The sequence below is a fragment of the Carassius auratus genome, chromosome 27 (genome assembly GCF_003368295.1).
Source record: "Carassius auratus strain Wakin chromosome 27, ASM336829v1, whole genome shotgun sequence".
NCBI classification, from domain to species: Eukaryota; Metazoa; Chordata; class Actinopteri; order Cypriniformes; family Cyprinidae; genus Carassius; species Carassius auratus.
Window position 1 is genome coordinate 2,170,065 of NC_039269.1, and position 20,894 is coordinate 2,190,958.

At 38.0% G+C, this 20,894-nt stretch overlaps 2 protein-coding genes across 2 annotated transcripts; both read right to left on the reverse strand.

Annotated features, from left to right (window-relative positions):
- Positions 1 to 2,108: 2,108 nt before the first annotated feature.
- LOC113045052 (tripartite motif-containing protein 16-like) lies at positions 2,109 to 7,691 on the reverse strand. Its single transcript, XM_026205177.1, has 6 exons — positions 6,795 to 7,691; positions 6,061 to 6,156; positions 5,615 to 5,848; positions 5,350 to 5,509; positions 4,444 to 4,503; positions 2,109 to 2,888 (listed from the first exon to the last, which is right to left on the reverse strand). Exons 1-6 carry the CDS (start codon positions 7,377 to 7,379, stop codon positions 2,335 to 2,337), a joined length of 1,689 nt encoding a protein of 562 aa, XP_026060962.1. The 5' UTR covers positions 7,380 to 7,691; the 3' UTR covers positions 2,109 to 2,334.
- Positions 7,692 to 8,694: 1,003 nt separating this feature from the next.
- On the reverse strand, positions 8,695 to 12,031 carry LOC113045051 (tripartite motif-containing protein 16-like). Its single transcript, XM_026205176.1, has 6 exons — positions 11,391 to 12,031; positions 11,145 to 11,240; positions 10,699 to 10,932; positions 10,414 to 10,573; positions 9,820 to 9,879; positions 8,695 to 9,502 (listed from the first exon to the last, which is right to left on the reverse strand). Exons 1-6 carry the CDS (start codon positions 11,985 to 11,987, stop codon positions 8,937 to 8,939), a joined length of 1,713 nt encoding a protein of 570 aa, XP_026060961.1. The 5' UTR covers positions 11,988 to 12,031; the 3' UTR covers positions 8,695 to 8,936.
- Between the last annotated feature and the right edge of the window lie 8,863 nt (positions 12,032 to 20,894).

Consider the following 20,894-nt stretch of genomic DNA (forward strand, 5'->3'; position numbering starts at 1 on the left):
ATATATCAATACTATCAATAATATCAACTGATACAGACTTTTTTATAACTGATACCAGTTATTTGCATGTTTATGTGCCTGATAATCGATATGCAGAACCGATATTTATTTCCTGCTACTGTTTTTGACACAATGATTAAAACACCACTGAACTGAACAAACCATTTTTTTATAACAATCACACCCTCCATGAATACAAAATAAAGAAACAATAAAAACATATTTATAAAAAGCAGCAGAAGCAACACTAATATTAACAATGATGATGTTGAATTGACTTGTTTGTTAATAAAAAAGAAAAAAAATGTAGCATGTCTAATGAGTCACATCAACTTGGCAGAATTTAATAATTTTAAAGAACAGTTTTAGTCAGTTTATAAACAATTGAATAAGCTAAAGAGTGAAAAATAATTAGCTGGATAATGTTAATTAGTAACGGATTAATATTCTGTGGATATTGGAATATATCAAACAAAACATCACATTTTATTGCATTTCTCAACTGGTATATTATATCAAAATTATTAACAATGTTTTTGTCATTAGTTCTGAAATACCTGCTGACAAAGCCCTGTATCTGCATTTACACAGAACTAAACTGTGTTCAATCACGGAGATAATAAATGATTAATTTCTGTATTTATATGAATGATTAAAAGTGTATTAAGATGTTTATTAGCAAAATAATGGTTATGGTAAATTATAATTTAGGGTGTTTTAAAGGGGTCTTATTATGCTTTTTCCCTTTTTCAACTTTAGTCTGTAGTGTTGCTGGAGCATTTCCTGAGCATCAACCCAAACAGCAATATGAACAGCAATTTGGAAGCCACTTCACAAGACTTCTACAGATAACTGAGAGAGAATTAAATCCAGTGCTTTATTTCCAACATGCACTCATTCATAACTGTATTATTTAATTCATGCAAAGTTACATTTTTGTGACATGACTTATTATTTACAGGACTTGATGGATTACTATGTGACTCTGTGAGTTCGTATTTCTGAGAGTCAAGCTGCATGAACTAACCTTCATATCAGAAATTTATGTAAGATTATCTAATTTGTTGCATTACGGCTGTTATATTAAAAAAGTAAAAAAGTGTACTAATTACAGCAAGGAAAGTATGCTTTACCAGTGCACGCCGTTGTTTTTTTCTCGTCTGCCCTCAGATGCGCTGCAATGGCGATCCTGCGCGCAATTCTCAAAACACTCACAAGATGGCGACATTTATCGGTGAATCCAATATAACAAAACCGATATCCGATTATAGTAAAAATACAGAAATATTGGGAAAATTATTGGCAAATCGATGTATCGGTCGATCTCTAGTTTAAAATCCAAAAATTTAAATTAGCTCATAAATTCCTTACCTTCAAGTCATAGGTGTATATGACTTTCTTCTTTCAAACAAATCTAGTCGGAGTTATATTAAAAATTGTCTTTGCTCTTTCAAGCTGTTTAATGCCACTCAGCGGGTGTCAAAGTGCATCAGTCCAAAAGAAGTAAAATAAAAAGCACCCATCCATAAAAAACAGTGTCTCACACGGCTCCAGGGAGTGAACAAAGACCTTCTGTAGTGAATTGATGTGTTTTTGTAAGAAAAATAACCATTTTCAAAATGTAATAATCACTTTAATCTAGCTTGCGCCAACAGTTCTGGGAGGATGAAGTATGAGGTTGGCATTGCACATGCGCCAGTAAGTCTCCTGAAAACTGTTTGTTAACAGGGGCAAAGGAAGCAATGTTTCCTTACTTTAGCAAAGGAAAACCAGTCTTCTCTTGGCTTATATCGAAATCCTCCAACATTATTCTTTACAAATCTTCATTTTGTACTTCTAATTGGTCACCGTTGTTTTGTTTTGATCTCTCCCCTGCGCTTCCATGTTCATCACTTCTGAGCGGTGCATGCACAAACCCGACCTCCATACGTCATCCACCTGGAGCTGCTTCCATGTACAACAGTGAGTGCAAGCTACATTAAATTGATTATTATTTTTTACATATGGTTATTTTTCTTACAAAAACACATTGCTTCGCTACTGGAGAACTTTATTCACCCCCTGGAGCTGTCTGAGACACTTTTTATTAAGGATGGGTGCTTTTTATTTGTACTTCTTTTAGTATGATGCACTGCAACAAACGTTGAGTGGCATTAAAAAAAATTATATAACTCCGACTGTATTCGTCTGAAAGAAGAAAGTATACATATTTACATATACACCTAGAATGACTTGAGGGTAAGTAATTTATGGGCTAATTTTCATTTTTGGGTGAACTAATCCTTCAAAGCAGTTGACCGAATTATTATTTTGACAATCTACTGTGTGTATCGACTATTTTGATACCAGTTGCACAACTGATACACTATAAACCCCAAACCCAGGATAGAGAGGTTGAGTGAATGTGGCCTGTACTCTGTGAATGAGGGTCATTGTGTCAGAGACGCTGTAGAAGGACAGAGTTCCTGCACCGTGATCCACATACACTCCTATTCTAGAAGATCTGGAGACCTCAGGGAGTTTAGTCTCTTTGTTATTGTGCCAGAATGAGCAGCTGGAGTCAGAGCAGAACAAACACCAAGACTGATCATTAAGTCCAAAGTCAGACTTGTCATAACCATCATGGTTGTAATCATCATCATCGCCCCGCATTTTCCTGCTGATGCTCTTGTACGACACTGATATTTCCACCTCACCACTCCACTCCACCTCCCAGTAAGAGCGTCCACACACACTCTCTTCACACAACACTTGCTGCAGAGTATCAAATCTGTCAGGGTGATCGGGATACTGCTGGTCTGTGTCAGTGTAAATAATTACTCTGTTCCCTTTAGACAGATGGAGGTTTTTATGAACGGTGTTTGAATCCACTGTGAACTTGAAGAAATCTGATAAAAACAAAATGCAGTCTAATGAAATATAAATAGGAAATCTCAATAAAAACATAAACAAAGTTGCTGTGAGCAATGTTCCCTCTCATCTTTTTTTTCTGGCTGAGCAAAACCTTTCACTATAGGGTGGACATTCCAAAAACATCCAGACCAGTACAAATTGTTTTTTAACTTTTAACTTTAATGGGCAGTTTATATTTGCTTTGTACCTTAATGTAACCAAAAGATGTACATTTTATGTTACCTGAGAAAACATTTTTTACAGTATAAATATAAATACACTGTCATTAACTTGTCATTCAAGTTTGGGATCAGTAACATTTTTCAAATATGTTTCTTATGCTCATCAAGGCTGTATCTATTTGATCAAAATACTGAATATTATTTCACAAAATAATATTATGAAATATAATTTTCATTTAAAATAAAAAATATATATTTTAATATACTTTAAAATATAATTTATTCCTGTGAGGCAAAGACTGTCTTCCGTGTCACATGATTGTTCAGAAATCATTTTAATATGCTGATTTATAATCAATGTTGGAGAACAGTTGTGCTGCTTAATATTTTTTGGGACCAGTGATACTTTTTCCAGGATTCTAAAATAAAAAAGAACAGTGTTCGTTCAAAATAGAAATGTTGTGTTACAATATATACTGCTGAAATTTCAGCTTTGCTTCACAAGAATAAATTATATTTTAAAGTATATTAAAATAGGAAACCAATATTAGAAATTAGAAATTAGCATAAGAAAGAGCATAAGAGACTCAGTAAAAAAAAAAAAGCTATCTTACTGATGCCAAACTTTTAAGCAGAAGTGTATAATATAATATAATATGAAAAAATTAAGCAGATAATGCTCATACATTATTTATTAGGTTTATAATATAGGCCTTAATATAATTTAATATAACCTGATTTCTTATAGTTATCTAAACATCATCAGATGTTTCCACCACTCTTCTTTAATACACAAGGTTTTATTTTATTTTTTTATGTCCTTGCATTTGCATTGGCTCTCGTGTTGAGCTATTTTATCTGAAACCATTGAAGTATTAGATTTCTACAGCGACTGAATTGGTGCACATCATTCTCTTTCTATTAACTTTTTCTATTTCCCAGATCATTACAGTTTTTTCACTTGATTTAAATCAAAATGCTTTCTCAACTGATTTTTACATGTGCACGGCATGTACATCTGCGCGGGTGAGGCTTAGAGGTGGCTGTGAGCATTGTTAGGTATCTTGCAAACTTTTCCTGTTCACTAACCACATGCTTTCTCTGTAAACTGCATCAAAACACACGTTTGAAGTGTTTTGATCTGCTAAAAAGCACAGCTCACAGTCATTTGTGGTTACAATTTACAGCATGTGTGGTATTTAAAAGAACAATCACTTACAGCACCTTTAAAATTGATTGAAAAACATTTTGACTGACTACTGATATCAGATGATGAAATTCTCATCATGGCAAATCTTGAAGATCAGTATCTGAATGTAAAGAAGTGTGTTTTGTGAGTGCGTGCTTGCTTGTTTGCTTAGTAACTTACACTGTAGAAACTCGTCCCTTGTCTTGCATTCAGGGATGGGGATAATCTCAATATATTTTGCTATGGGAATTAAAACATATTTAGTTTGATAATAAGATATATATTTTTAAAGGGATAGTTCACCCAAAAATGAAAATTCTGTCAGTTGTGCAGAGGAAAGTTTGTTTACGTGCATCATGGTACTCTAAATAATGGCATAATTGTTGAATAAAGTAATTAATTTTGTTTTCTTTACACAGGAAAAGTATTCACGTAGCCTTGAAAATTACAGGTAAACCACTGATGTCACAAAGACTATTTTATGGATGTCCTTACTACATTTCTGGACCTGGGATCATTTCAGTTGCATTACTGGCTATGCAGTTTCAGAGAGCTCTCGGATTTAACCAGAAATATTTGAATTTGTGTTCCGAAGATGAACGAAGGTCTTACAGGTTTGGAACGACATGAGGGTGAGATGACAGAATGTTCATTTTTGGGTAAACTACCCTTTTAATATATTTTGTATTGCTACAGTACATGATGCATAGTCTTAGCCTCAGACTGCAGAGTTTGAACCAGTGACAGCCGACATGAGGCAGGTGTGCTAACAACAGGGATGCTAAAGACTGAATGACAGAACCTAATGATGCCATGTAGACAGAGAAGAGAAGTGGTCCAAGAACTGAGCCCTACCACTGTGACTACTACACTACTGTGCCATTATCTAAATAAGTTTCTACTTTATTGCTCACAGGTCTATAATTATGGTCATGATCTTTATATTTTATGCTGGACACTTATCATATATTGTTGTGGTCAGATTAAGGCACAGAATGAACCAGACTTTATGTGAAAGTCTTGCTTTCATTAGATTGTGTAATGCATTGCTTATTTTTGAAAGTAAATTAATGGTCAATGCTTTACCTATTTTATGAATCTTTTGTATTTTCTCTCTGCAGAAATGATCCAGTTCTTCTCTTAGATGAGAGACAGACTTTTCAACATCATCAAAAGTGCAATGAGAACTGTAAGTGATGTTGACTGAGTCTGTAGATCCAGGAGGGACAGAGAGAGACTGGAAACTCTACACAGACACAAAACACAATAGAAACAAGAGATATAGATACATTGATAAAACATGCTCTGCTCTTCCTAAAGACCACTGTTCTGTTTGTCAGATCTCTGTTACCTGGAGGAAATGGATGTGAAGGTCTGTGTGTGAAAGCTTGTCCACCTCAGCGTCTCTCCTCCTCAGGTCTTCAATCTCTTGCTCCAGTCGCTTCAGTTGTTCTTCAGCTCGACTCACTGCAGTCTTTTCCTGATCTCTGATCAGCTGTGTCACCTCAGAGCGGCTTCTCTCAATGGAGCGGATCAGCTCAGTAAAGATCCTCTCAGTGTCCTCCACTGCTGTCTGTGCAGAGCGCTGTTAGGACACACAGAGAGAGAAGCATCAGAATCAGTCCATTCACTCAGCTCTTACTGCTGCCTCACACAGTCTGTTCCCCACAGTGGGTTCACTGGGACTGAAGGAGCTCCAGCACTGGATCTTCACTGACTGACTGGAGGAGAGTCCTAACTGAGTCTCAAACAGATCTTCTTCAGCAGACAGCAGTTGTTCTTCTGCTCAAAACTCACCTTGTAAGACTCTACAGATTCACTCAGCTCCTCAAGCTCCGTCTCTCTCTCCTGGATTCTCTTCTGGAATTTTCTTTGCATCTCTTCCAATTGTGTCTGCAGGAAAAAACAAAATAATCTCAAATATGATACTTGAAACTGTATGCAACAAAGAATCATGAGATCTCAGCATGAATTGTTTTCAAAGTAGTCTTTGATTATGTAGATGAGTTGGGGGTACATTACAAGCAACGTGAGTTACATAATCAGTAATTAGTAACTAGTAAAGTAACGCATTACTTTTTAATTTACAAGAAAATAGATGTAGTTCTAGAACAAGTGTGAACATGCATTAATCTCAGTAATTAATGCATGTTCACATTTATTCTAGAACTACAGTTCATTCCCAAAAAAAATATAATAAATAATTCAGTTTCCCTAAAAAATAATGAAAACAGCTAAATGCAACTCAAAATGTGATGCGATACAACCCAGCAATAATTAAATTTTAAATAACACAAATAACCTTTATGTATTTAATCCCATTTTATTAACCAATTTTCTTGCTGCTGCCCTTCATTGATCCAATTCAACCATACTAATAAGCAAAAATTACTAATAAACATTTGTGCTTCTTATTTATTGCTGAAATGTGTTGAACTTTCTTCTATATTGTAATGCATTAGTTTTAAAAGAAACTTTCCCCAACACTGCTTGTGAAGAGACATTATGCAGCACAACTACTAAATTCTTACCTGTTTCTCAGTCCTCTCTGCTGCAGCTGATACATGGTCATGGTTTTTGTGTTCATCCAACATACACAAATAGCATATACAGTGCTGGTCAGTACGACAGAAAATCTCCAGCAGTTTATCATGTTGAGGGCAGATCATCTCCTGCAGTCTTCTAGTAGCATTTGTCACTTTGTGCCGCTTTCCTGGGTGAAATTCTTCATGACGTTCAAAATGGTTTTGACAGTAAGAGTTCAGACACACCAGACAGGACTTGATGGCTTTATTTTTCTCCCCAGTACAGACATCACACTCCACATCTCCAAGTTCACAATGATCAAGTTGAGCAGCTTCTAGTTTTCTCTTCCTCAGATTATCCTCCACTTTAATCAGTATGGTGTTTTCACCTAAGACAGGTCTTGGAGTGAAGGTCTGTCTGCACTGAGGGCAGCTGTAGTCTCTCTTCTGATCATCCTGATCCCAGCAGCCTGTAATACAGCTCCTACAGTAACGGTGTCCACAGGGAATGACCACTGGATCAGTCAGTTGATTTAGACAGATTGAACAGTTGAACTGATTCTGAGCCAAAGGAACACTGGATTCTGCCATTTTACTGTACACAATCACAGGTAGAGGGACTTCCGCAACAGATCGACAGCAGTTAAGTTTTGATTTCTCTGAACCGAAACATTTCCTGGTTTTTTTATCGCATTATTTAAATGTTGCAGTAAATAAACACGACCACTAGATGGCATATTTTGTATATTAAAAAAAATCATGTATCTGTTGTGTACGTTAATTGTAATGCTCATCCTCTTTTTTCGCTCATCCACAGCATTGTCAATTATTTGAAGACTTTTTCGTTCTTCCTTTATGAATGAGTGCCCCTTTAAATGTAAATTTTACATTTACATTTATGAATTTTGCAGACACTTTTGCACAAACACACTTGCATTGCATTATTAAACATTTTAGCATTTCGTGCATTCGCTGGGAATCAAAACCAGCGCCACCATGCTATGTTGTTACATTCAAAGGAAAACGTTTGCTCCGTGTTCTCGGTATTATTTTTCTCTCAGTGTGATATAAATGTACAAGTTGTTGAGTGTTTAAGGTTCTGTAGTGCTTAGGGTTTGTATGGTGCAGTGTTTTTGGCAGATTCTCATTCTCACTTGAAAAAATAAATGTTACATATCACCTTTAAGTTTCAATTCCAATGAGTAAAAATGGTGTTTACTTCCCTGTTTTAATAATGTTAATCAAAGTTCATGTTTTAAGTTGCATGCCAAAAAGGAAACTAGCAGTGAGTGATTAACAGGAAGTGACCAGGATATTCAACTACTGATTTGGTTAACTTAATTGTACTAATCTAACAGATATTGTTTTAGTCAGAGCAGCTTCTCTCAGTGGAGTGGATCAGCTCAGTAAAGATCCTCTCACTGTCCATTGTTTTGTTTAGCATGTAACTAGCTCATCACTAACATGCTTTGACTTTTAACTGGCATGATTCTAACGTGTTTACACAATGCTAACATGCCTCAAATATGATATTTCTATTAAGTGTTTACACAATTCTAGTGTTTTAAATGTGTTAACAAATTGGTATAATCTTTCTAACAGGCTTTTATTAAGTGAACTTGTTAGCATGTTTTAACTTTTAGCATTTTGGGACTCACACTTAGAAATATAATAAGGTAAAATGCATAGGCCTACCTTTAGTTACCCGAATTTTAGTACAAACACCATAATAAAATTATGGTTTCTCTGTAAGAATATATTCTTATAAGACAAATCATTAGAGGTAGAATTTCCATGACAAAAAAAAAAAAAAACATCAGGTCCTCTCTAATAATATTGGAATCTTATTCTCATTCCTCATCCCTTATGTTCAGTAAAAGAAAAACAATGCAACAAAATTGTCTGAAAACATTTTATTTCACAATGTCTGTAAACACAAATAATTCTAGGCCCTATTATTTATTATAACCTTTATTAAATCAATCTGATGAAACATTTCAGCTCCAATAATATGTCCTGAACTTGTTTTTAATAACATTTCAGCTCCAATAATATGTCCTGAACTTGTTTTTAATAACATTTCAGCTGTAGTATTGATTTATTGCTTAAAGCTTGTTATTGGTAATTTTCACAGTTTAACAGAATGTATTAATATTTTGATATCTCACACAGTTTCACAACTGAGTCATAATAATTCATAAACCCAGGATAGAGAGGCTGAATGAATGTGGTGTGGACTCTGTGAATGAGGTTCATTGTGTCAGAGACGCTGTAGAAGGACAGAGTTCCTGCACCGTGATCCACATACACTCCTATTCTAGAAGAGCTGGAGACCTCAGGGAGTTTAGTCCCTTTGTTATTGTGCCAGAATGAGCAGCTGGAGTCAGAGCAGAACAAACTCCAGGACTGATCATTACGTCCAAATTCACATGTGTCATAATTATTATCATCTTCTTCATTTTTGTCCTTTTCATTGTCCTTCCTGCTGATGCTCTTATATGACACTGACATTTCCACCCGACCACTCCACTCCACTTCCCAGTAAGAGCGTCCACACACACTCTCTTCACACAATGCCTGCTCCTTAGTATCAAATCTGTCAGAGTGATCAGGATACAGCTGGTCTCTGAAAGTGTAAGTAATTACTCTGTTCCCTTTAGACAGATGGAGGTTTTTATGAACTGTGTTTGAATCCACTGTGAACTGGAAGAAATCTGATGGAGACAAAACACGATATCTTAATATGAAATATCACTTTAAAATATTAATACAAATCAGTTGTGTTAGAACAATGAAAACAAATTTAGCTTTAAATGTAACAAGCACAGCTCGAAGTCACTTGTAGGGACATTTTATGTATAGGATTCAAAAGGACAATCACTTACATCACCAACGGTATGGAATGAATGGAAAACAGGCTGACTATTGATATCAGATCATGCGATTTTCATTGTAGTAAATCTTGTAGATCAACATCTGAATGTGAAGAAGTGTGTTTTGTGTGTGCTTACTTGTTTGTTTAGTAACTTACACTGTAGAAACTCATCCCTTGTCTTGAATTCAGGGTTGGGATTGATATCAATATATTTTGCTATGGAAATCAACACATTTTCTGTATTAATACATGCATCTTAAAGAGGTCCTATCATGTTTTTCACTTTTTGAATTTTATTTAGTGCGTAGTGTTTATGTTTTGAGCGTAAAAAAGATCTACAAAGTTACAAATCTCAAAGTCCACTCTAAAGGGACATGATTCGTTTAAAAAAAAAACCTTTTCAAGGAATACTATGAACGGCTTATTTGGACTACAGCGTTTTTTTCTGGGTTTACTACAATTATGAAAACTTTTTTATAAATTGCTGACAGTACAATATTGGACAATGATGTATTGTAATCTGCAGAATTTACACTTCAATTATGAGACTTCTGGTATAAAAAAATTCAACTGTATAACAGTTTCACGGCAATTCATGTTACAATGTTATGATTAAAGAACAATAAACATAAAACGTATTACCGTTGAACTAGAAAGAACTAGACTTTATGCTAGCCATTGAAAGCCTTGCTGCATGAGACTTTGATTCATCATTTATTTCTAAGAGTAAAATAATTATCAGTACTTTACCTTTACCATGAATCTTTTCTATCTCCTCTCTGCAGAAATGTTCAAGTTTTTCTCTTAGATGAGACACAGATTTACCAACATCATTAAAAGAAAAGCAAGAGCTGACAGTGATGCTGGGTGAGTCTGTTGATCCTGGAGAAACAGAGAGAGACTGGAAACTCTACCCAGACACAAAGACACAAAAGAAACATTAGCTAATGACACAGAAACACTTACAAACACAGTCTCTGTACAACATGCTCTTCCCTCTGAAGACTACTATTCTGTTTGTCAAATCTCTGTTACCTGGAGGAAATGGATGTGGTTCTCTGTGTGTGAAAAATGCTCCAGCTCAGCGTCTCTCCTCCTCAGGTCTTCAATCTCTTGTTCCAGTCGCTTCAGTTGTTCTTCAGCTTGACTCACTGCAGACTTTTCCTGATCTCTGATCAGCTGTGTCACCTCAGAGCGTCTTCTCTCAATGGAGCGGATCAGCTCAGTAAAGATCCTCTCAGTGTCCTCCACTGCTGTTTGTGCAGAGCGCTGTTAAGACACACAGAGAGAGAAGCATCAGAATCAGTCCATTCACTCAGCTCTTACTGCTGCCTCACACAGCCTGTTCCCCACAGTGGGTTCAGTGGGACTGAAGGAGCTCCAGCACTGGATCTTCACTGACTGACTGGAGGAGAGTCCTAACTGAGTCTCAAACAGATCTTCTTCAGCAGACAGCAGTTGTTCTTCTGCTCAAAACTCACCTTGTAAGACTCTATAGACTCTCTCAGCTCCTCAAGCTCCGTCTCTCTCTCCTGGATTCTCTTCTGGAATTTTCTTTGTATCTCATCCAATTGTGTCTGCAGAAAAACAAAACAAATAATAAACCAGATAAATAAAGCTACATGATAAAATAACTATAGAATTTTAAGATAATTGACTCAAGTACAAAAGCTTCACGAGATCCTATTATGCAGATATATTATGCAGCACAGCTACTGAGTTCATACCTGTTTCTTAGTCCTCTCTGCTCCAGCTGATACAGTGTCGTGTTTTTTATGCTCATCCAACATACAAAGATAACATATACAGCACTGATCAGTACGACAGAAGATTTCCTTCAACTTTTCATGCTGAGTGCAGATCATCTCCTGTAGTTGTCCAGCGACATCAGTGACTTTATGTCGTTTTCCTGGGTGAAGTTCTTCATGACATTCAAAATGGCTTTGACAGTAAGAGTTCAGACACACCAGACAGGACTTGATGGCTTTATTTTTCTCCCCAGTACAGACATCACACTCCACATCTCCAGGTTCAGCGTAATAGTGATCAAGTTGAGCTGCTTCTAGTTTTCTCTTCCTCAGATTCTCCACCACTTCAGCCAGCATGGTGTTTTTACCTAAGACAGGTCTTGGAGTGAAGATCTGTCTGCACTGAGGGCAGCTGTAGACTCCCTTCTGATCATCCTGATCCCAGTAACCTGTAATACAGCTTGTACAGTAACTGTGTCCACAGGTGAGGGTCACTGGATCTGTCAGTAGCTTTAGACAGATTGAACAACTTAACTGAGCCACTGAAATATTAGTTCCTGCCATTGTACGTGCCATCACAGATAAATAGACATCCAACAGCTAAAGCTTAGTTTCGATTTCTCTAAACTGAAACTTGTCATTGTTTTGCAAGCTGTGGCAAGTACACCGGGCTGCAGCCTGCAGATCGAGGAGGGTGCTGCACCCGGGGCGGGGTTGCACGTGTCGCCCCAATCCATATTTACTCTGATTGGTTCGATCGTCTTTCATAGACATACATGATAGGAATTGTGTGCGTTGTTGCTGTAGAACCTTTTACTGCCTGTAGCAGATAAATAGTCCACTCTAGTGGCTGAACAGAAAAAAGGCTTGACGCTCACTTTCCAAAATTATTCCATTGTCCACAGGATAGATTTCCAAACTGAAATAACATTTATTACAAAAAAGAATGTTTATACAAAATCAAAAAATCAAACTCTCATATAAATAAAGGATTGAAAAGATATAAAGTGGATTGAATCAATCTGTTTTCTATGGAGTCAGGCCGTGAGGTCAAAGACTGTTACTTCCGGTTCTGGCCACGCCTTCAGGTGAAGTCACAGGTCCTTTATTCCCACCTTCTGCTCCAATCCCTAGGTGGTGCCAACTCACATAACATTGGGTGCAATAGTTAATTATTTAACAAACAAAAATAAACCTTATTTTAGCTCCTACATATCCGGCCCCTAAATGTTTCAAACTTAACATTGAACATTTACATACATTTATACAAGGAGCTATTAATAATCTAAGTAATCTAATTACAAAAAAAAAAAAAAGAATATATACTTTCCATTCATCTGATCTCTATTGATCATCTTCTTCCAACAGCAAGCACAGCTTTGTGATGGGCCGCTCCATAATGCTGGTCTTTGTCTGCAGTTTGACTGACCGGACCATCCCTTTTGAGTCAGGTTTTGTTTCTAGTATTCTTGCAAGTGGCCAGGAGGATCGTGGAGAGGTAGGATCAACCACCACCACAATATCTCCAACTTTGAGATTAGTTCTTGCTTTACACCACTTCTGTCTCTCTTGCATTAGTGTTAAATACTCCTGTGTCCATCTCCTCCAGAACAAATCCGCCAAGTATTGCACTTGTTTCCACCGGCGCCTGGTGTATGAGTCAGATTTGGAAAACTCACCTGGAGGCAGAACAGGCTGAGAGTTATGCAAGAGAATGTGGTTAGGTGTAAGAGCCTCCAGGTCGAAAGGGTCAGAGGATACAGTGGTGATTGGGCGGTTGTTAAGAATTGCCTCAACTTCACAAAACAATGTCTGGAGACCTTCATCGTCTACAACTTGTTGGTGTAAAAGGGAATTTAAGACCCATCTTGCAGACCTGATTAGTCTCTCCCACACGCCACCGTGATGAGACGCCCCTGGTGGGTTGAAACTCCAGTCAATCCCCCTTTGGAGCATGGCCCTTTGAATCTTACTGCTGTTCAGATTGGTAATGGCCTCTTTGAGCTCTCTGCATGCACCAACGAGATTGGTACCATTGTCAGACCAGATATGTTTTACCTGGCCCCTCCTACATATTAATCTTCTTATAGCATGGATACAGGAGTCAGTGTCCAGGGAGCTGGCCATTTCAAGATGAATGGCTCTGCACGACATACATGTAAAGAGTACGCCATATCTTTTGACAAAAATTCTTCCTCTTTTTGTTTCTATTGGGCCAAAATAGTCCATTCCAACATTTGTGAACGGTGGAAGATCTGGTAGAGCTCTTTCTTTTGGCAAATTAGCCATCTTTTGTTCCTCAGTTTTGCCTTTCAAGCGTCTGCATGTCACACACTTAGAAATAATTTTTCTTGCTGCTGTGTTGCCATTGATGATCCAATATTTCTTACGCAACTGGGCAAGAATATAATTTCTTCCACAGTGACCATACCTTTCATGAATGTGGCGTAGTAACAAATTGGAGGTGTGGGAGTGTTTCGGAAGAATGATGGGATGCTTCATGCTTTCTGACATCGTCGCTCTTGACAGTCGTCCTCCAACTCTCAATAATCCATCTTTTATCATTGGATCTAGTTTGTAGAGGGTACTCTTTTTTTGAACATTGTGTGGAGTCATTTTTAGCTTTTCAAAATCATTTGGGAAAGCTTGTCTTTGAGTGTAGGATACAATTTCCTTTTCTGCTCTCCCAAGGTCTTTCATAGACAAGAACTGACCACTAAGTGTTGATCTGAAGGTACGCAGCTGGGAAGCCAGTTTTTGATGTCTAGAACGAGTGCAGACATTGGTGGAAAGTTCCTTCCTTTTAGAAGCGAGTGCTAACAGGCTGTCTCCAAGCTTTTGGTACCAAGCAACAGCTTTAAGCAATCTGGTCCAATCTGAGAAGTAAGAAAGAAGCTTTTGGGTAGGATTCTGTTCATTTTTAGTGACCGTGTTGCACACAATGGTAAAACCTTTGACCTCTGGGTCATCTTGTCTAAGGGACACTTGTTTACACCCTTTAGTTAGCCAACTGTGATCTGGTTGCCAGAGGAATTTAGGGCCACATATCCATCTTTTGCTTTCCAGAAACATTGGTACACTCAGCCCCCTGGATGCATCATCTGCCGGATTGTCCTTACTGGACACGTACCTCCATTGTTGGGTGCAGGTATTTTCTCTAACAAATGATACTCTGTTGGCAACATAAGTGTGAAATCTTGCACTGTCATTGGCTATGTATTTCAACACTGCCTCACTATCTGTCCAGAACAGTGACTTTTTCAATGGCAGCTGCAGTTCTGACCGGAGCATCTTGTCAACTTTGACAGACAACACAGCAGCTGCCAACTCAAGTCGTGGTATCGTCAACTGCTTTAAAGGGGAAACTCTTGCTTTTCCAATCATGAAAGATACATGGATGTTACCTTGCTCATTGGTCATTCTGATGTAGCTTACAGTTCCATATCCAAGTTCGCTGGCATCAGAAAAATGATGCAACTGAAAGGACTGTGGCTTACCAAATCCATTGGGTTTCTTACAGCGTGGCACACTGAAGGCTGCCAACTTGGGGAGGTCATGAATCCAACATAGCCATTGTCTTAATTGAGACGTGGGTATTGGCTTATCCCATCCATAGCCTTCTTTGCACAATTGCTGTAAAAATTGTTTGGCTGGAAGAGTGAGGGGTGCCAAAAGTCCAAGAGGATCAAAGACAGAGCTCACCATTGAGAGAATACCTCTACGGGTATGGGGTTTTTCATTGAGTATGATGGTAAATCTAAAGGTGTCATCTTCCACGTTCCATTGAAGTCCCAAGGCATGGTCAACTGGTAGTTTGTCCTTATCTAAATCTAAGGACCTAATGTTGTCCCCTCTTTTCTCCTCCTCAATGGCCGACAAGACGGTTCTACTATTACTCACCCATTTGGTGAGTTGAAAACCTCCCAAGCTGCACAAATCCACCAAGTCTGATCTCAGTTGCACTGCTTCCTGTGCTGTGGGCAGAGACACTAGGCAATCATCAACATAAAAATTATGCATTACTGTGTTGGTTACTAGAGGTCTAAAACAGCTGTTGTCTTCTGCTGTTCTCCGTAAGGCAAAGCTAGCACAGCTTGGAGAAGAGACTGCTCCAAAAAGGTGCACCAACATGCGATGATCTATAGGACTTTGCTTAATGTCCCCTTCTGGCCACCACAGGAAGCGTAAACAGTTCACATCTGATTTTGAGACTCTTACCTGGTGGAACATAGACTTTATGTCCGCCATCATTGCAATGGGTTCTTGACTAAATCTAAGCAGGACTCCAACCATTGAATTGGTAAGATCAGGCCCTTGCAACAGTTCCGTGTTCAGGGACACACCTTGATATGTTGCACCACAGTCAAACACGACTCTAATTGTATTCTTTTTAGGGTGGTAGACTGCGTGATGTGGAATATACCAGGTTCTTCCCTCCACTTGATCCACCTCTTCCTGCGGGACCACCTCAGCATATCCTTTATCTATCATGTCACTGACAAAGGATGTATATTCTTTATGGAATGAATCACTTTTCTTAAATTTCCTTTTCAGACTCAGAAGACGTTGCATGGCCATGTGACGGTTGTTGGGCATTATCACATCCTTTTTCCGAAATGGTAAGTTGAGTGTGTAGTGTCCATCCAATAGTGAGATTGACTCATTTGCAATTTTAAGGAAACTTTTGTCATCAAATGACATTTCACGTTTTTCATCTGAGGCCTTTTCATTGAAGTCATGATTGTACTGACTAATCAGAAGCTTTTCCAAATTTGCTACAGATATTCTGTTTATCTCAGCAGATGGAGAGTCACAACTTATGCTGGATTTCCCTCCTCTTAAGGGTCCATTAACTACCCAACCAACTAAAGTCTTGACTGCATAAGGGCCCCCACCTTGACTGTTTACAATCTCCCCTGGCTCTATAACCTTTGAGGCATTGGTTCCTATAAGTAGCTCAATGTTGCCATTAATCTCAGGGATATCAACCTTTTGCAGGTATGGCCATCTAACAAGATCTTTTTTGGTGGGTATGTTTTCCATGGTGACTGGCATTTCCTTCTGTGTGAATACATCAGGCAATTGTATGAAATTGGTTTTATCCAATCCAGAGATCTCTAATCCTGTGATTACATAAGTTGGCATGGACTTCTCGTGACTCATTGTCTTCAACAGGATATTAGTTCTTTTACCTTTGACGTTCAACTGAGACATCAGACGTTCGGTACAAAAGGTAGCGGAACTTCCAGGGTCAATGAAAGCATAGACTGAGACGATTTTGTCACCTTTAGCAGCTTTGACTCTTACTGGAACCACTGAAAGGACATTATCCTGTATACCGGCCCCAATATTCCCACCAGCTGGCTGCGTAACGGCAGAGGAGTTCACGGTTTCTTTAGTGTCAATTTTCTTTTCATGCTTTACTTTTTGCTCTGTTTGCTCAATGTGAAGGACGCTTGGGTGCTGTTTAGAACATGATGTACAGGTGAGCCTCTTCCTACAGTATTTGCTGATGTGACCTTGATGTAGGCACCCAAAACAGATTCCTTTTCCTTTGATGAATTCTATCTTTTCCCTGTGCTTCTTTTTCTCGAATAGCTTGCACTGCTCCAACGTGTGATTGCTGCTGCTACACAAATGACATAAGACTTGCAAATGGTTGTCAGAGGATTGCTGAGTAGAATGGAAAGCAGGTGCAGAAACACTAGTTGCAAAGGTACTTCCACCAGACTTCGGCTTGACTTTAGTGGGGAACTTGTCTTTAGTTTTGATTAGGGGTTTATCTTGAATATCCCCGAATATTGGGTCTGAAGCCACTCTCACTTGCTTTTCAACAAATAGGACAAGATCTTTAAATTGAGGCCTACTGTTATGGGTTTCTTGAAATTCCCAAACTTTTGATCGCCATCTTTCCCTCAGCTTGTAAGGAAGTTTCAAGACCAAGACTTTCATGTTGGATGACAAGTTAATTTCATGTGAGTAACTCATGTCCTCCATTGCATTACAACAGCTCCTCAAAAATATTGCGAAAGCTTGCAGAGATTTAGAATCCTCAGGTCTAATCATAGGCCATTCTAATGCTTTCTTCATATACGCAGAACACATGCTGAATTCATCTCCAAAGTTTTTCTGTAGCAAATCTCTTGCTCTTTCATAACCTTTACCTGGGGTCATGTGAAGACAACTCCTTACCAGATCTCTGGGAAAGCCACTGGTATATTGATCAAGAAAGTACAGTCGGTCAGCACTGCTATCCGTTTTTAGCTCAATGCCATATTCAAAAGCTCTTATGAATGGTCTGTACTTCAAAATATCACCATCAAAGATTGGGATATCTCTCTGAGGAAGACTTGAAAGCTGATGCTGCTTCACTAGAAGGGATGTTATGTCATTTTGGCGTTGAAGGATGTTTACCAAGCTGCTCAGATGTACACCAGAACTCGCAACAGACTCTGAAGACTGATCAGAAGACTGGTCAGATGCACTGGCTGTGGTTAGGTTTGACTGTGCATGGAGATTACCTGGACCAGGTGGTTGAACCTCCTTGGCTTTCTTCCTGACTGCATTGTGGCCATTTGAACGCTGTGGGATAGGACTGGGTTGAATATCCTTGGGACGAACACTTGGGGTTTGCACAACAGAAAGAGCTTTAGCGACCTTATCCAAAGAAAGGAATTCATACTCTGAAGCATAACTCTTTGAAGACATCTCAGCAAGATAGGATTCCATTGGCACGTTCACGTCGTGAGGATTAGATGTTAAGCCTGTTGCTGCTGAGGCTCCGTTATATTTACCAGCGGACTTCAAAACTGCGAGTTTGGCTGATGAGGCATCTAGCTGTGCTTTCAGCTCCAGAACTTCAAGTTTTTTCTTTAATGCTTGCCTCTCTTTGTTAAGTGCTTCTTCTCTATCCTCCAAGTCATGTTTTTCTCTGAGTGCAGCCACCTTTGCTAAAACTGCAGCTCTCTCTGCTTCCACCTGTAGACTTGCAGATGCAACTGAAAATGCTCTTGATTTGGATTCACGACTGGAAATTTGAGATATGCTGTCTTTAGGGGCAACTTCAATCTCCTGAGGTTCGACAGCCTTAGATACTCCAGACAGCCACTCAGAAACAGAAGAGAGAAAAGTGTTAATGTCTGCCATTTTAGGTTTAAACCATTCTGCTTCATCTTGCCTTGCTTCCTCTTCTGACAACAACTCCTGATAGGTTTCATGTAGAGATTTAAAATCATCCAATAGACTCACAAATTTATTCAAATTTTCTTTCACTTCTTGCTCACACGAAGCATCTTCCATAAGTTCAAGCATTATATTTTTCCTTTTCGTTAAGTGGGCAAGCTTTCCTTTTCTAGCATTTCGTAGCTTAGGCGCATGACCACTAATCTCTACATCCATAACAGTGCTTGATAAGTCACCCTTGACTTTCTCTTCATCAAACTCATTAGCGGTGTCTTCCATACTTGTCACTTCTTTGCTAGTTCAGCACATGGAATCAATATGCATGGATTTGCTATGTTGCCCGGCCCAGCAGCAAACTGATATAAAATCATCCAATGATCCACTTTTCCTATAGTAGACTTCCAACAATTTGCACGGTTTTACAATCAAATCACTCCATAAGCAGATTTCCATTACATATGAATTTCTGTTCTGTTTCCTCTTCTATCATTTCAATGACTTGATTCAAGAAATGCATAAAGCCGTACATACCATGCGGTCCAAACAAACAGTCAGTCCATGTGTTCATTGATTTCCATGCACTTCACTTCTTCAGTTACAAGCACATTTTTTGAGATATCTTCAGCTTGTAGGAAGTAGTCTTTGACTTTTTGTAGCAGATAAATAGTCCACTCTAGTGGCTGAACAGAAAAAAGGCTTGACGCTCACTTTCCAAAATTATTCCATTGTCCACAGGATAGATTTCCAAACTGAAATAACATTTATTACAAAAAAGAATGTTTATACAAAATCAAAAAATCAAACTCTCATATAAATAAAGGATTGAAAAGATATAAAGTGGATTGAATCAATCTGTTTTCTATGGAGTCAGGCCGTGAGGTCAAAGACTGTTACTTCCGGTTCTGGCCACGCCTTCAGGTGAAGTCACAGGTCCTTTATTCCCACCTTCTGCTCCAATCCCTAGGTGGTGCCAACTCACATAACATTGGGTGCAATAGTTAATTATTTAACAAACAAAAATAAACCTTATTTTAGCTCCTACACTGCCTATGTGTAGAACCGATGTTGTTTATAAAGCTAAAAACTGTATAGTTTTACAAATCCTTCATTAGAATGCAGTTGTTTATTGTTAACTTGACTCACTGTCTGATTTATTGTATCACGAGATGTTAGCTGCTGCAAGTTTAATCTGGACCAGTCCAATTCACAAATGAACCACTGAGACATTCTATAGCTTAACATGAAAGGACATAGCTTAATGCATTAAACTCAGTTAACAAATTAATAAAGCATTATATTCACAGACTAGCAGATATGAGCCCAGAATACGAACACAGTATGTTTAATTACGCATTAAGCATTTGCCTCCCATAAGCTGCTTGTCTGTAAATAGAATGCTTTATCAAAAAATTTGAGTTTGGTCTTTTTAAAACACATTTTACGCCACGTTAAGCGTTTTCCTTTTAGGCCAATGGTTTTCTTATGGGATGAAAAACGCTTGCAACGTGGCTTATTCAAGGATGTGCATTTATTACATGTACTGAGCAAACAAAAAAGTGTTAAAATGCGAATGCGTGCCCATCACTGATCTCTACAATACAAGTTTAACTTAACGCTGTTACACTGTATGAAACGTTTTGCTGAAATAACCACAATCTTAAAAACTACACTGAAATAAGAGCACGATGTGCATGAAATAGCTTTTGTTACTATAGCAACAGATGTGTTTTCAGGATCATCACTGACCGGTAGAAATAAAAGTTTATTGATTTCTTCACTTTAAAGTTTTTCTCTGTCGCTTTGGTACATGTCTCGAATCAAACTCACAATTTGCAAAACAGTAAGTGCATTTTAGCAAAACACCATGGATTACCTGCAAAAGTCAGTCTCTTGCTCAAAATCCTTAGTTCATCTCTCAAAAATAAATATCTGTGTCAATGAACATGTCAGTGCCATCGAATGACAAGTCCTTGTGGATAAGACAGACAAATTGCTTAGTCATGTTGTCAATATAACAGTATACTCTAGGGATGTTATGATGTAAACCATAGCAACATTTTGGATGATAGTTACTGCATTGAACAGTATGCCATATGCTTATGTATACCATATAATCATTTAAAAAGTAAAAATTTACACATTACTGTATGTGGGATATTGATTGAAAGACACTGGATTGAATTCCCAGTTACACTTTTACTAGTGATCTGGCCAAAAAAAAAAAAAAACCTTTACAATGTCATTGTTAAATAGAAAAGGAAAAAGAAATATGGGCACAAAGATGAAAATAAGTCAATTGTC